This window comes from Solanum pennellii, chromosome 7, assembly GCF_001406875.1.
Source record: "Solanum pennellii chromosome 7, SPENNV200".
In the NCBI taxonomy this organism is placed as follows: domain Eukaryota; kingdom Viridiplantae; phylum Streptophyta; class Magnoliopsida; order Solanales; family Solanaceae; genus Solanum; species Solanum pennellii.
This window is the reverse complement of record NC_028643.1, coordinates 35,833,379-35,850,344: the sequence shown is the minus strand read 5'-3', so window position 1 is coordinate 35,850,344 and position 16,966 is coordinate 35,833,379. Positions and strand designations below refer to the sequence as shown.

Genomic DNA, 16,966 nt, shown 5'->3' with positions numbered 1-16,966 from the left:
CCCTGTGACGGGCCGTCGCGCCTGCGACGGTCCGTCCTGCTGCTCCGTCACAGAGTTCAGAGACTCAATTTCCTTGAAGAGTCTATGACGGTCCGTAGTGCTTACGACGGTCCGTCCTGCCATGTCGTCACGAAGTTCAGAGAGTCGATTTCAGTACCCAAATTTCAGAATTCTAAGTGTTTTGGAACGAGACCCCCTCGACGGTCCGTCGTGCCCATGACGGTCCGTCGTGGGTTCCGTCGTCTCAGCCAGTTTTTCCAGAAATAAAATCTGCAGCTCAAAACGACTAAACAGGTCGCTACAGCAATAAATTAATTCGGTCGTTATACTAAGTAATAAAAATATGTGTGTGACTTAGTGCAATATAGTTTGTTAGTCACCAAAATGACCAAAGTAGAGAAATTAATGTCTACACATATCATGTTTATGTTCACTAGATGCATGTATTATGTTTCTATGGTTTGTTAGTCACCAAAGTTGTCAAACTAAAATGTTTAAAATTATTCATATGCACAAATTTTATGATGTTATGTGTGCTTTGTATTTCTATAGTTTGTTAGTCATAAAAGTGGTCAAACTAGAGAAATTAATGTCTACACATATAATGTTCATGATCACTTGATGCATGTATTATGTTTCTATAGTTTGTTAGTCACCATAGTGGTCTAACTAAAATGTATAAAATTATTCTCACATGCACAAAAAAATTAAGATATTATGTGTGATTTGTATTTATATAGTTTGTTCATTACCAAAGTGGTCAAACTAGAGAAAATTAACGTCTACACATATCATGTTTATGATCACTTGATGCATGTATTATGTTTCTATAGTTTGTTAGTCACCAGTAGTCAAACTAAACTGTTTCTATTCACATGCACAATTTTTTATGAGATTATGTATGCATTTGTATTCATATGGCTTGTTAGTCATCAATGTGGCCAAACTAGTATGGTTAAGAAAATTATTCACTCATAAAATTATCATTTATCTATGAAGGTTAATTAAATGTCTATATTGAAACATAAATAGATAAATTGACTTTAACTATTGCTAGAACTTACATTTTTTTTACCAAAAGGTGAATCTATCATTCTACGAATAGTGAAGAGTCATGAGGTAAATTAATATTTTCAATAAAACATATATTATATATCCAAAGATTTCATATATGTTTGGTTAAAATTAATTAATTACCTATTAAAGATTTAAAAATGAGATTTAAATTATGATAGTGTGTCGTAGTATCTACCCATAGGAAAATTACGATGTACTTTTATTGTTTTACTAAATTCACATTATTTTTATGTATGAACATATATCTATTTGCAATTACTTCTCTTCATTCACATGCTTTGTCAGATATTGTCTTCAATGGACTGAACTTCTCTGAATGTAATGAAAAAGTCAAGTTTCACTAAAGTGTGATGGATCTTGACTTGGCTTTGCTGAATGACAAACCTACTGACATTACTGATAAGAGAAGTAAGGATGAGAAATCTTTTCATCAATCATGAAAATGGTCTACAAATTGAGCCTTATGTCCATGTGAATGATTGTTGTTAACAACACTAAGAGTACTATTTCACAAATAGAAAGTGTCAGGAAATATCTAAAGTTTGGGGAAGAAATTTTTTAATTTGTTAAATCTCTCACTGGTACACTAATGATTGAACTCACGACCATGAAGTTTGATAGGTCACGTAGCATACAAAATGATATCATCGAGATGAATAACATTGCAGCAAGACCTCGAACCTTGGGGATGAAAGTGTATGACACCTTCTTGGTTTAGTTTATTTTGAACTCATTGCCTCGTGAGTATTGACCATTCCAAATTAAATATAAAATTATTAAGGATAAGTGCGATGTTTATGAATTGTCCAGTATGATTACTCAAGGGGAGTCAAGACTTAAGAAACAAAGAGGTCATACCATTGACCTCATGGGTCAAGGATCTTCTAATAGACATAATGTGAAAGCTAACAAATTTAAGAAAAATAAAGCACATGGTAATGTTTCACAAGATGGTTATAAGGAACTCAAAGCTGATGTATGTCATTTCTGTAAAAGAAAGGACATTATCAGAAAGATTGCCTGAAACATAATGTTTGATTTGAAAAGAAAGGTACATTTAGTGTCTTTGTATTTTTGAATAAAATTTAGTATAATTTCCTAATAATACTTCATGGCTTAATTTTGGTGCAACTATTCATGTATCCACTATGTTGCCGGGATTCACTACGATCCAAACTACGAATTCAAAAAAAAATAAGTAAAAAAATCTTGTTCATGGGAAAATGCATGAAGGCTAAAATTGAAGGCATAGGGACTTATCGTTGATTTTGGAGACTACACTTCACCTTGATCTATTACAGACTCTTTATGTTCCTTGAATTTCTAGGAATTTGATTTCTCTTTCAGGACCTGATGTTTTTTAATATAATTTTAAGTTTGGACATGGTTGTTTCAATTTAGATAAGAATATTATTTTATGGTTCTGGTGTTCTAATTAATGGTTTATATAGATTGAAACCCGATAATAATTAGACATAGTTCACTAAATGAAAATTCTTCTTATTTGTGACATAAACGTTTGGATCATGTATCCAAAGAATGATTAAAAAGATTAGTTAAAAATGAGATCCGAATCTGAATTTTAATGATCTTACTATATGTTTGGATTTCATTAAAGGAAAAAAAACTAAGAATACCAAGAAAAGTGCCACAAAGAGCACTCAAATTCTTGAAATTATACACACCGATAAATGCAGACTCTTTGCTTTTCCATCTTTTGGTTGAGGAAAACATTTTATCACCTAGATCGATTATTCACGTTATGGATTTATCTATTTTTTTAAATAAAAAATTCTCAAGTAGCGGACGCTCTCAAAGTCTACGCTAACGATATTGAAAGACAATTAGATAAGAAAGTGAAAATCATAAAGTCAGATAGAGGTGGTGAATATTATGAAAATCGTAATCAATTAGAATGATGTCTAGGTCTATTTGAAAAATTCCTTGAAAGTGGTGAAGTTAGTGGGAGTGTTGAACGACAAAGTCTGGAAATTAATGAGGTAGGGGTAAATATTTCATTACCCCTAAATGTTCCTACTTCCATACAAACAACAAATGTTGTTGCTCTTGATGAAGAACACTCTAACAATGTTGAGCAATATTTGGGTGAAACACTTCTAGAACGAGCTAACTCACAAACATCTGACGCAAATGAACCACAAATAGTGCCACTAAGAAAATCTCAAAGAGATAGAAAATCGGTCATTTCAGAAGATTATGTGATTTAATTTGCAAGAGTCAGAATTTTACATTGGAATTAATAAGGATCCGATTTCATTTTCACAAGCCATAAAAAGCATTGAGTCTGACAAATGGATTGATGCCACGAATGAAGAGTTAAAATCCATGAAATACAATAAAATCTGGGGTCTCGTTCAATTACCAGAAAGTTATAAATTAATCGGGTGTAGATGGGTTGTCAAGATCAAACGCGATTCTAATAGTACTTTGGAACGATATAAAGCCAGACTTTTTTCCAAGAGACACACTCAAAACAAAGGCATTGATTATAAAGAGACATTTTCAGCGTCCTCAAAGAAAGACTCATTAAGAATTAGTTTGGCTTTGGCGGCTCATTATTATGTAGAGTTACATCCAATGGATGTGAAAATTGTCTTTCTTAATGGAGACCTCGAGGAGAATATTTATATGGACTAGACAAAATGCTTCAAAATTAAAGGAAAATATCAAATAGTGTGTAAGCTAAATAAGTCGACATATGGACCCAAACAAGCTTTACGAAAATGGTATAAAGTTTAATTATATCATAGCATCTTTTGGATTTAAGGAAATTAGCGTTGATCCGTGTATATACCAGAGAGTAAGTTTACAGTTTTAGTCTTTTATGTTGATGACATTTTACTTGTTGCTAATGATTTATGCATAATTGCGTGAGAAAAATGGCTTTCGCTCTATGAACTTGGAAATGAAAGATATGGGTGAGGCATGCTATGTTATAGGGATGGAAATATTCTATGATAGATCACAAGAATTATTGGGACTGTGTTAAAATGTCTATATCAAAGAAGTTCTAGAGAGATTTAACGTGAACAATTGTCCAGCAAGGATAGTTCCTATTAAAAAGAAGACATATTTATACTTACAAACCCCTCTACAAACCTTTTATAGTAGTCATCAAAATCCAAGAAACTTCTAATATTAGTTAGAGACGTGGGTATAGGGCAACTTTGAACTGCTTCAATATCTTGGGTATCAACTCTTATTCCATCACTGAAAACTATGTGTCCCAAGAAAGCCATAAACTCAAGCCAAAACTCACATTTTGAGAACTTAGAATATAACCCCTTATCTTTCAAAGTATGAAGGACTATCCTGAGGTAACTGGCATGATATTCTTCGTTCCTTGAATAGATTAGTATGTCATCGATGTAGATGATGATAAACATATATACACACGATTTGTATGCCCTTTTTCATAATGTTCATGAACATTGCATGAGCATTAGTTAGATTGAACGACACGACCCGAAACTCATAATGACCATAACGGGTTCGAAATGTTGTCTTGGGAATATCATACGTAGCCTGATCTTACGTCAATTTTTGAGAAACATAAATCACCCCAAACCTAGTTGAAATGATAACTAATCCTCGAAAAAGGATACTTATTCATGATGTTAACCTTGTTCAACAGAAAGTAGTCTATACACATCCTAAAGGAACAATCTTTATTTATCAGAAACAAGACTGGAGCATCCCAATGTGAGAAAGCTTGTAGAATGAAGCCCCTATCTAACATATCTTTTAACTGTTCTTTCAATTCTATTAGTGTCGTTCTGTATGGAGGAATAGAGATAGGACTAGTATGTGGAATCTATGTTGAAGTATATTTCTCCCTCAAGAGGGACTCTAGGTAGATCATCAGAAAAGACTTCAGGAAACTCTTTTACTATAGGAACTGACTAAATGGAGATACCTCGACAATTGAGTCATTAACTCGGACTAAGTGATAGATACAATCCTTTGAAACTAACTTTCTCGCCTTACGGTACAAAATGAAATGACCCTTAGGCACTGTTGAACTACTACTCCGCTCTACTATTAGTTCATTAGGAATCTGAAACTTGACAACTCGAGTTTTACCATTTTTGATGCATAACAGGCATGAAGTCAATCCATAACTAGAATGACATCAAAGTCTACCATGTCTAACTCAACAAAATTAGTCATGGTGTCTTTATGATTAATGGAAATGACACAATCACGATAAACTCGCTCAGCTAGAATATACTCCCAACCAAGTTTAGAAAAACAGAAGGTTTCAAAAAATTTCTCATGAATAACATCAGACCTATTTACTACATAAGGGGTTACAAAAGATGAAGTTGTTATTGGGTCTAGCAAAGCATAAACATCAAAAGTACACACTTTGATCATACCAATGAAAACATTTGGAGAGTTATCTTTCACTTGGCGACGAGTGATTGTATAGAGGCAGTTAGATCCTCCGCCCATACTGGAAGTAGCTCCTCTAAGTGCAGCCATGTCTTGTAGAGCCAATGTTGAAGATTGGTCTCTATTTCCCAAATTTCCACCACTTTGTTTATTATTAGGACACTATTTCTTAAAGTGACCCTCTTGACCGCACTTGTAGCAACCAGTCTACCCATCACGACACTTATCTGAGTGGTGGTTACAACACCTAGCACATACATGATCCCAACTACCCCCCCTGTGCAACACTACCTTGAGACTCTGTTGGTCTAGCTCTGAAGTTCTGCGAAATATGTCTATGGTGCTAACCTTTTTTTCTAGGTGTAGGTGCACTAGCAGTTAATGGTTCACGTCCTTTTTTCTTTTGATAGGACGAACGATTTACAGTACCCTATGCTTCCCATAATCATTTCTTATTTTTGCTTCTTATTTCTGAACTTCTCCCCGTCTCTCAACTTCTCCTCAAGCTATTGCACATAAAACATCAACTGCGAAATATCAATATCTACAATAAGAATTGTTGCCCTACCCTCTTTGCTTGATTGAAAGCTTAGACTAGCAACAAACAAACTCATTCTACTTCTCATGTCATTAACCATCTCCGGAGAATAGTTGCGTAAACTTCAACCCATACGCATGCAAAGTTAGAGAATCCTACTTTAGTGTGGGAACTCATGTACCTTGGACTTTTTCAGTTCTCAGGGAAAGGATCGCCCCAACAAAGCTTCCTCAAAACAGGCCTAACTCGCAAGCAATGCATCGTCAACTCTATGCTCCTTCAATTGATCGAAGAAAGTCCTAGAAATATTCTTCAATTAGTACACAACTAGCTCAACTCGTTCAGTGTCATCAACAGTCATCACATCGAGTAACTTTTTTAGTTCCTCAATGAAGTTCTCCAGATCCTCTTTAGTGCACGAACCAGTGAAACTTGGAGGATCCATACTTAAGAACTCACGAATCCTCTAAGTGTCAGCCTCTTCTTGTTGAGCCCTCTCTGCCGCCCAGCTTGGCTGGTCACAACTTGATTGAGCATCCTTATAGCCTCACAGAATTCATTATTGATAAATTTCCCTTGATGTTGCACTTCAAGTGCATCTGATAGCTATTCTTTCTCAAAATTTTTAGAGATAAAACTCTAACACACAAAAGGAATATGAAAGAAGTGAAGAAATTCCCAAATGTTGCAGCCTCCTAATTATAGATGTGGTGACTTCAGACCGATCACTAGGACTCTACAGACACGACTTCATAGACTCCCTAGGACTCTTAAAACTTGTTCTCTTATACCAAGGTTTTCATGCCCCGAGCCTATACCTCGGATGTGACTGGCAGTGGAAGACCATTTTTAGCCCCAAAGCAAACCATTGGTTTGCCTTACTTAACTTGGCGGAAGATGACATTCATATCTATAATGATCGATGATGAACTTTAAAATATAATAATTGAGAATATTTTAAAGATTTAACATTTAACTTGGCCAAAAGTGGCAAGCCAACTCTAAACGATAAGGGATGATAATGAAAACACTCAAAAGACTAATATTTGAATGTCTATGAAGCCTCCAAACAACTTAGATGGATTTTTGGGATAATCCCACAAAATCCTAATAACTAAAAAAGAGAGCAAAACAACAGAGTCCTCCAAAATGCAAAGAGGCTCACCAATAGACTTTGGAAGATCAAACTGGATCAACAAGGCACTAGATACTGATCCTGGTACCTGCTTCTTCATTATAAGACGATGCAGACTAACTGCCTTAAATACATTGAATGTACGAGTATGCAAGTTAGAATGCTAACAAATATAGGCTTGAAACAGATTATGAGAGTAACACTTACCTTGGATCTTCTCAACTTATGAATAACTCAATTCAACATAAAGCAATTAATACACATGCTATGTATATAAATCTTTATAAAATATTTGAAAATAATTTTGGTTCATTAAAGATAAAACGATAATAAGCTTATTTTACTTAGATAAAAAGTAATTTAACTTCTATGAGAATTTCTATAACCAACAACCATCACTATGAGCGTAAGTGATGGTATATCTTGTCACCTCACGTTGCTAAGTACCTGTCCTATACCTTGCCATCGGTATAGAACCTGAACTACTAAGTGGATCCACTAATATCTCAAAAATATAATCCTTTTTCTCTCCATGATGTACATGGTTTATGGGGGCTTAAGTTAATATGAACTTGTATCCCATATCAGTGGTCAATAATACTCTCAAAATATACTTAGCTCATATGTTCTTAAAACAACTTCTTTTGTTGTTTGAGATAATTGCTCAAACTTAGCTTCAAATCTCTCTTGGAAATCATAGTTTCATCTTTACTGAAAAACTAGCTCAATGCCTCCTTTTGAAATCTCATCTTTCTTTCTTGTTTAAATGTGAATACATTTACAAACTTTTGAGAAATACTTAGTTCCCTTATAACTTTTAGAGAAATGAACTCAACTCTTTACTCTTTACTTGACGTGAAACTGGAGTCTTGAAAACAAGGTTTAAACACTGTTACATACTGTTGTAAACTTAATTAACTTTACTTAACTTGCTTCTTAATGTCTCTACTTGACTCTTAACTTTTATTCACTTTAATCTTAACTTTTCTTGAGTTGGATTATGGATTAAAGGTTATGATTCATGTTTTGGATGATTTCTAGGTGTTTAGAAATCATTTAAAGTAGTTAGAACAAATGGGAAGTGTTAATATACTTTAAAAGAACTTAGACGGACTGAGTGATGAAAATTGGTGTAATGACAGTTTGGGCGCATCCTGGGCCACCCACTCCATCCCCATTTGACTGAGGCGCCAAAATGGAACACACAGACACGCCAACACAGACTTCCGAGCCCTATGGGGGTGCGTCACGACACATGTTCCTTCAAGTAAAAAGTTGTGAACTTTTGGTCTCATTTTCTGATCTTAAATAGATTTAACCTATTTTTTTAAATCAAATTCACAAAGATTGATGTACCCAAATCATATACACAAGGTTATAACCTAGTGAACTCATGAAACAACTTAAATCTCAACTCATGTTGAAGAACGAAAGCAATCAACAACTAACAAGAACATTCAAATCGCAACTTTGTTTACAACTAATTCATACTGAATCTAACATTCTTGGCACGTGGGTGAACAAACCCAATGTTGTGGAAGACTCACATACCTTTTTTAGTGATAACCCCCAATGAAATCCACTTGCAAAGCTCGAACGTTCTTGGTGATTTGTTAATTTCTTTCATCTTTTCTCTTTTCTTCAAGCCCTACGTGAACTCTAACTTTTCTAAACTGAATAAAAATCATTGTAATGACCCGAGAAAACCCCCCTAGTTGTTAACGACGTATTTGACCTCGAAGATGTCGTATACAAGCCCTTAACACTTGTCATAACACGTCTCACAGAATAAAAATGCAGAAAATTTTATAACTTCTACTATGGAAGTTGAACTTCACTTCATATAAGAAAATAGAAACTAACTTCATCACAATAACATCTAGAAGTAGTAATTAAGATTTTGGGACTTAACCTTTACATCAAATAGAAATTCTAGAATAATAACAACATAGTCTCTCAATATACAAAAGAGTTAAAGCTAGAATCATAGGTGTTGTGTCGCCGGACTTGAGGACTCACCAACTTGGAGAAAGAAGATCCAAGTATCTTGAGAAATGACCTCGAATCTCCTCAATGACACGAACCTACATTATTTGGAAAAGAGAAGAAAGTATGGGTTAGTACAACACACGTACTAAGTATGACTACTATGCATAAAAACTATTAAAACATCTATAAAAGGACATTTTAGTCAAAACATGTTTTTATCAAGTAAACCCCAATATGCACATAAAGTAAGTATAAGAAGCCAACCTAATCATAATATTATCCCAACATGTAAGCAACCCAAGCAATACTAGTGTTATGCATATAATAGGATCTCGTAACCCTATCCAAAAATAAGCATTATATTAAGCAACCTACTTCATGCATACACTCATGATACCATATTTCATCATAACTTTACGTATTCATAATGATCATACATAAGTCAAAACCAACATAGTCTTAAGATAACATTACTACAATCATCTCTTAGGATCCCACAAGTGCAATGTGTAAGGGCAGTTACATACGCTCTCTTTCCACTATGTAGAACCCCTTAAGAAAGCACTAGTGAGAGTTCATACATTTCATTAATTCATATACTTTTGCATTAAGTAAAGGTTCCGATAAACAAAATAGACCATGGGAGCTGCACGAAATTCGGAGTTCTACTCCCACACCGAAAAGAGAGGGTTAACACTTGCCTGAGGTGTAGCATTTCGTACATAGCTATCTAGGTGGATATAATAAGCTAGAGTCCTATGTGGTCACATAGTTAAGGAGAGAATGAGATTGTTTCTATAAACCATAACTTGATAAATGTGGGGGTTTCCATCTCATGAGACAACACATATATTAGAGAATTTTAACTCGCTAAATGAAAGGATACCCATGTAGGGAGTCGGACTTACTAAACGTGAGACCCCCCATATCATTTACATGCTCTTTTGTTGCTAAGCGTGTATTCCCTTTAGTAATCATCTTTAGTAATCATCTTTAGTAATCAATTAAGTTCGCATTATCCTTCACTAGAATCTTATGTAAACATGTTATCATAATAGCTCATAGGTGTTCACAAGTGAGAATAGTCATTTCACTTTAGAAACACTAGCAAATGAGTAAACCTTTCACTTGAATATTTCATTATAATCATGAGAACTACCTTTCAATCATATAATAATTGTACCATAACATACAAACATAATTCATATCTAATTCAAGTGTAGAGGGTCAAGGATGAGGAAACCATGTCATCAAAACCACAACAACACAACAGACATAGTATCTTAATATCTAAGTAATTCGCCTTTCATAATTGAGTTCAATGAAGAACAAACATACATACCTTTCTAATCTTCATGGGACTTCATGCTCCAATCACCCAAAAATGCATAACCAATACATACTATAAGTTAATTCATGAAGTAATAGCATAGCTAACATCAATATAAATAATTGGTATATTCATCATCTTCAACCAACTCGCCATATCAAATCCAAGATTTATGAAATTGGGGAAGATCATGGGTCTAAAAGAATATCAAGTGAAAAACAACAATAAATGATTACTATACAAATGATGACTATCAATAAAAAATCATAATTTAATCCATGAAATTCGTTTAAGAAGGAATCCCATGTGTAGAGAAAAACCCTAGATTTGAGGGAATCTTGGGAACATCAATGGAAAGGAATACAAAGAGTGAAAGCACCCATAAATTAGTGTATTCCTATCCACTAAATTTCCTTGAAAACTTGGAGAATTGATCCTTTTCTTGAAGCTTCAAATTCCTTCAATGTAGGTTTTTGAGTAGAGAGATAAATTATAGAGAAAGGAGAGATTTTGGGTTTTTGATTTGGGGATTTGTGTTGGTGTGAGAATGGATATAAAATGATTTAAGTTCAAATATACTATGACCCTAAAATATCCAAAACACCCTTCACTTAGTTGAACCTTTTAATTAAGTCAAACTTGACTTTAATTTTCAGAATTTTCATCGCGGAAGTGTTCCCTGAAGTTTCTAGAAATTAATTTTTGGACAGAGAGGTCCAAGAAACATCCGCCACGGACCAACATTTTGGCCTTTGGTGGAGCCAGGTCGTAATGCAGACACACTCACTCCATGCACTGGACAAGCTTCCTCGGCAGCTTGTTGGCCAAATGTTTGGGTCCTCCTCAAGGACCCCCTATAGTAGTCTGAACGTTTTGATTCTAAAAATATTGGTTTACCAATTTAAAATATTATTCAAGATCTTTCAAGCATTCACAAGACCTAAGAACACCTACTAGTTCACTTTCACCAGTTTCTGAATGTCATGGTTGTTTCTTGACGTTTAGACTCCTATACTTCTAAATCAATTTAATTATATTATTATAGGTCTAGAAATATAATTTTAACCCTTTTAAGTTATTATTCATTATGTGAGGCTAGAGCCTAGGTCACGAATTTATGGGCTGTTAAAATCTTGTTTTACCTCCAATTAATTTCTAAAAATGAATTAACATATTTAGGTAAGGAAAAGACTAATTGACCCTTCCAAAATACGGATTAGACTTTCTTTAATCCAAAAGCGCAACTTGCAAAAGGCATAACTGACTCACACAAACTCAGAATCGCGCAAACATGGCGGCGTTGGAAAGATCATTCCAAGATATTTCCAACCATAGCTGAAACTACACATAACTCATCCCGAGCCAGAAGTTAGGATCATTTGAAGTTGACAAAAAGCTCACTTTTAACTTACTTAAAATTTTCAGATTTCCTCATACCTTCCAAAAATAACTATTTCCAAATTTTTGAACTTCCTTTTAGTTCTTTCTAGTTGCGAGATGTTACCGTATTTTGGTATTTTCCTACCCAATTAACCCCTAAACTATGTGGTTTTCAGCCTAAAACTACCCCTATAAATGATTTTACTCTTCAAACCAATATCATTTACTCAAACTCACAAATTCTCTTAAGCGTTTCTTCTCCAAATTATCTCAAGAGCTCTGAGGTGAAAAACTAGATTTCAAGGCCTTCATGGATTTTCTCTCTTGATTTTAGGGCTTTGATAACCCAAATTATGTGGTAAATCACCAATGGGCCCCTTCCATCTATTGGTTCCAAAAGAATATCAATCTCTAATTCAATTTCACCCAATTCTTTTATGGTTTTATGTTATTTTTTATGTGTTCAATTTATCATGATTCAATTACTTATATCGATCTTATTATGTATGATTTAGCTTAATTGCATAATTTTGAATTGATTCATAGGGATCGATGCCTATAGCAATTTTTATGAACTATGATTATAGATATATGAATATAATTATGAATTCATGCATTTTTGATGTAAGTAATGATTTAGGACTAAATGATTCTTTTGAAATAAAGTGTCAAGGATTTGTGAAAAGTTTTCTTACATTTTAATGAAAACCATAATCGGCATGATTAGATGGGTAAGTATATCCACAAATGAAGTAATGAAATCACGGCTTTGAAAGGAGTTGTTCTAATATAAACTTATGATTGAATTGGTAGTCTTTAAATCATTCTTCCAAGTATTTTAATATGATTATGATTATGTATATTCTATTTCGATTAGCTTAGCACCGAGAGAACTTTAAAATTGAGGCCTTACAATAAGTAAAGATTTGGTCTTTGATAAAAGTTCCCTTGTCCCAAACTACGTGCCCTCATAGAATTATCTTAAATCACTTAGCTAGTGGATCCACTTTAACAATATGAATGAGACATAGTTCTACCTTGGAAAGTATACTCTTTCTTTCAGTGTGAGGGTTACACCAAATTTCATATTATAGCTCACTTGGTCTTATTTTTGTGGATGATAAATATCCTACAAAATATTCTCATGGCTTCCCTATGGTTTTCTATATGCATTAACCTTGTTCATGAACTATGATTTCTCCTTAAAGACTTCTACTATTTTTACTTGGTCATGCATATCATGTTTTAAGTTGATCATATTATCATTTCTATATTTTCATGCATTTCGTCAGACTCATTACATTCACAGTTTGAAGCATATTTTTATCTATATTGTCTTATAATATATGGTTTGAGATCCTCCACCCGAACACACTTAGGTGGATTGATCCTCTATTGACTACATGGATTGATGATTCCTGATGATCCGAGGGCTAGGACGGGGACATTTTTATTATTTAATTTTATTCGTGACTTGGGGTTTTGTCTTAGTCACATATTCTCTTAGGTACTTTGTTGGTATCTTTTATGTCATCTTTACCTATGTCGCTTATTCTCCCTTTTTGTATTTATGTTACGTCATGCTTGTGCTCAGTGTATTGTTTAGGAACTCTAGGGATCTGATTTTCCATGTAAAACATAAGGAGTAATATGAGTCGTGAGAAAGTGTAGAGGGCAAGAAAGTGAGTAAAAGAACAACAATGGTACTCAAAAAGCATATCTAGTTGACCCTGAGTAAGGCAATAACTAACACAAGAAACTTATCATAACTGTAACACTCCAGAATTCCATGACTTAGTATAGAGCCTCACATGATTAAATAAGCCTTAAAATAGTGTTTCTAATTTTAAATAAAGGTAATAAACTCAATTGGGAAGTGTTAGAGTCAAAACGTTAAGAAACGATCATGACGTTTGGAGACTAGTGAAAGATGAGCTAATGTGCCTATGTGTATTTCAAGGGGTTTTAAGAGTCAGAATTAAATCAAATTTGGTTAAAAGGTTTAGAATATATTTTAGAATGTTTTTAAGGTGGAAACTTCTAGGTACAACTCCCCAAGGACTACCCGAAGGGTCCTTGAGAGGACTCTAACATTTGACCCAAAATGTTGTCAATTGACCGTGGCCATGTACAAACCAAACGGCAAGTCGTCGATGGGTCAATGTCCCGTTGATGGAGCTGTTTGTTCCATACTAATCCATAAAAAATTTCTCCAAAATTAGGTCTCTGTCCAAACCACGAATGACCAGGAAGGTTCGTGATTTGGACTATGCCCCATCTACGTGAAGTCGTTGTTTGGGCTTGGACTTTACTGTCTAATTTCGGTTAAGTTTAGGGTAATTAGTTAATTAGTTAATAAACTAATTAGGGGTTAAGGTATTGTTAATTAAGTTAGTTGGGGACTATTAAGAGTTAGACTTCATTGAACTAATGCATCACTTCATAATTTCCCCAAACCCTAATTACCTATCACTTATCTCTACATTCTCTCACTACCCAAAGACCCCCAATTGAAGACCAAGGTTAAAGATTCATGTTTTCTTATATTATTATTCAATTAATCTTAAGGTATGGAAGTTATTCACTCTTGGGATCTCGTTTTCCAAGAGGCTCGTCAAAATTGATTTCCAAAGATATCAAATTTCTTTGGTTACCTTTCAAATTGATTTAATTTTGTATTTTATTTATTAATATTGATATATTATGATTGTTCATTGGTTAATTTTTGTAATTCCTCAGGATTTGGCATAGTTTCCTAACGGATCCATGATTGTCCCTTTTCCCTAACCCTAGGCTATAAATTATGTCGATTGTGATTAGGGATAATTTAATTGACTTAGGTATTATATAGTTTATTATTATATAATGATAATTACTTAATTAATTTATGAATATGGTGGAATTTATTGTGAAATCTTGATGGAGGGTCTTGGAAGCTATTGGTAAGACTTTTACAATCATGAGTTCTTTACTTCGATTATGATGGTCTATTATTGATGAAGATGTTCAATTGAAGTATTATATGTGAATAGAATAAGAAGATGATAATATGATGAATATGAAAGCATGTTATGATTATGTTGAATATGAGATCTTGAGAGGGGTATGAACATGCAAGGTTGAAAGTGATTGTCCTATGTGCCTTATTATGATGTAAATATGATGTGATGATCTAACTAATAAAGGGTTTAATGAAAGGAATCTCCCATGAAATACCTAAAGATCTATTATCATGATTATACTAGGGCTATTCACTAAGGCCTATATTGTAAACTCATGTTTAAGGATGGCTTATTGACATTTCAAAAAGGGACTTTAGCTTAGAACCGAGCGAACTAGATATGAGAGGTGTCCCTTCCCAATTAGGGAAGATAAGTACACAATGGTTCTCATGAGATGGAGATTATATTTCAAATGTTCATAAAGAGGGTTTCCAATACATATCTCCTAGTTCTTTAACTATGTCCCCCTATAGGAAAACTAGCTAGTGGATCCACCTAGAATGCTATGTTCATGTTTGGTTCTACCTTGGCAAGTAGAGCACATTCTTTCGGTGTAGGGTTTCATGACACTAGATTCTACATTTAGCTCATATGGTCTATTATCGGTTAGGTGATTTTTCCCGATAGCAAAATTAATGAATGTAAGTAATAAAGTGAACACTAACTAGGGTGAGTTAAAGGGTTCTACTTAGTGTAGGTAAGCGTATGGGACTTTACCTATGAATTGCACAAGCTGACTTTGAGGGAATCCTAGGAGGATGTTCTTATGTGATGATGTTATGAATGAAATGCATATGTTGACTTTACATGATGTAGTATCTTATATGATATTGACTTCATTGATGAATATGTTATTGGTCTAAATTGATATGTATGATAATGAATACACAAGATATGAGGTTATATGAAATATAGACATTGCTTATGGTCTCTTTTCTAGTTGACTTGACTATGTGGGGCTATGAGGCACCACATGAGCATTTCACTTGTTGTCTTGTGAGGGGATTGTGAGTACGGGTCTTGTATGATTTGATTTTCTGAACTCTAAGATATGAAATGTTGATATGGCTTTATGATGATGTTTTTCTTGTGTTGGTTATGAACATGACTTAATCTTATCATAATTATTGACTTGTATGTTCTCTTGTATATGCATAAAGATTTTTAAAATGACTTAGAATGTTTTTGAACAAAATGTCCCTTTGAGCATGATTTTAATGGTTTTACTTGCATATGTTTCCATATTTAGTACATGTGGTATGTACTGACTCATATTTTTTTATATTTCTACAATTATGTAGGTTCGAGCCGTTGAAGGTTTCAAGGCCACTTTGAAGGAAGACTTGGATGTTTTCCGAAGTTATTGGTGAGTCCTTAAGTCTTTGATAGATGCCATTTTCTAATCTAGCTATGATATTGACTATGTCTATGACAATTGTTCTTTCCTTCTCTTTGAGACATTGTTGTAAGCCTATATATGGCATATTGTGATAGTGTAAGAGCTATGCCTAAATATTATACTTCTATTATAGATGGTTTATGTGTGAGGCAAATATTAGACTACTTCGTATGAATTGGATATATTTCATAAATGAGATTCCTATGTACACTTCATAAATGAGAAGTTTGAGTAATGTTCATATATATGATAAATGAGAAGTCTAAGTATACTTCACTATTAAAAGTTATAAAATTTTCCGTATTTTCTCTACCTATGATATGAAATAATGTATGCTAAGGGCTAGTCTAAGGTCTCATCAAAGACGAAGATGCAGTTACGTCTAGGGGGTGCTCTTTGGTCGTGACAAACTTGATATCAGAGCATTAGGTTGAGTAATATTAGGATTGATGTCTTGCTAAAATACGTCTACATAGAGTTTTGTTCATGAGTGTGAAGCGCGCCACACTTATGAATGAGAGACTTCGTGAAACTTAAGAAATTCTCACCTCTTTCATATTCTTGAATGTCGTGCCGCGGGAGTGATAACTCTATGTGTCTTTTTTCTTCTAGCCCTTTTCGTGTAGTTATACGCTATGACTACTAGAAGGGAAGTTGCAAAAAGATTTGAAGAGGATATTGATGATGCGGGGGTTCCTCC

At 34.0% G+C, this 16,966-nt stretch overlaps 1 protein-coding gene across 1 annotated transcript in view; it reads left to right on the top strand.

The window, feature by feature from the left end:
• LOC107024984 (homeobox-leucine zipper protein HDG11-like) overlaps positions 1-16,237 on the top strand; it is a 44,966-nt gene extending 28,729 nt beyond the window's left edge. The window contains exon 10 of the mRNA XM_015225879.1: positions 16,169-16,237. Within this exon, the coding sequence (XP_015081365.1) occupies positions 16,169-16,237 (69 nt within the window). The remainder of the gene's footprint in view (positions 1-16,168) is intronic.
• The last annotated feature ends 729 nt before the right edge of the window (positions 16,238-16,966 follow it).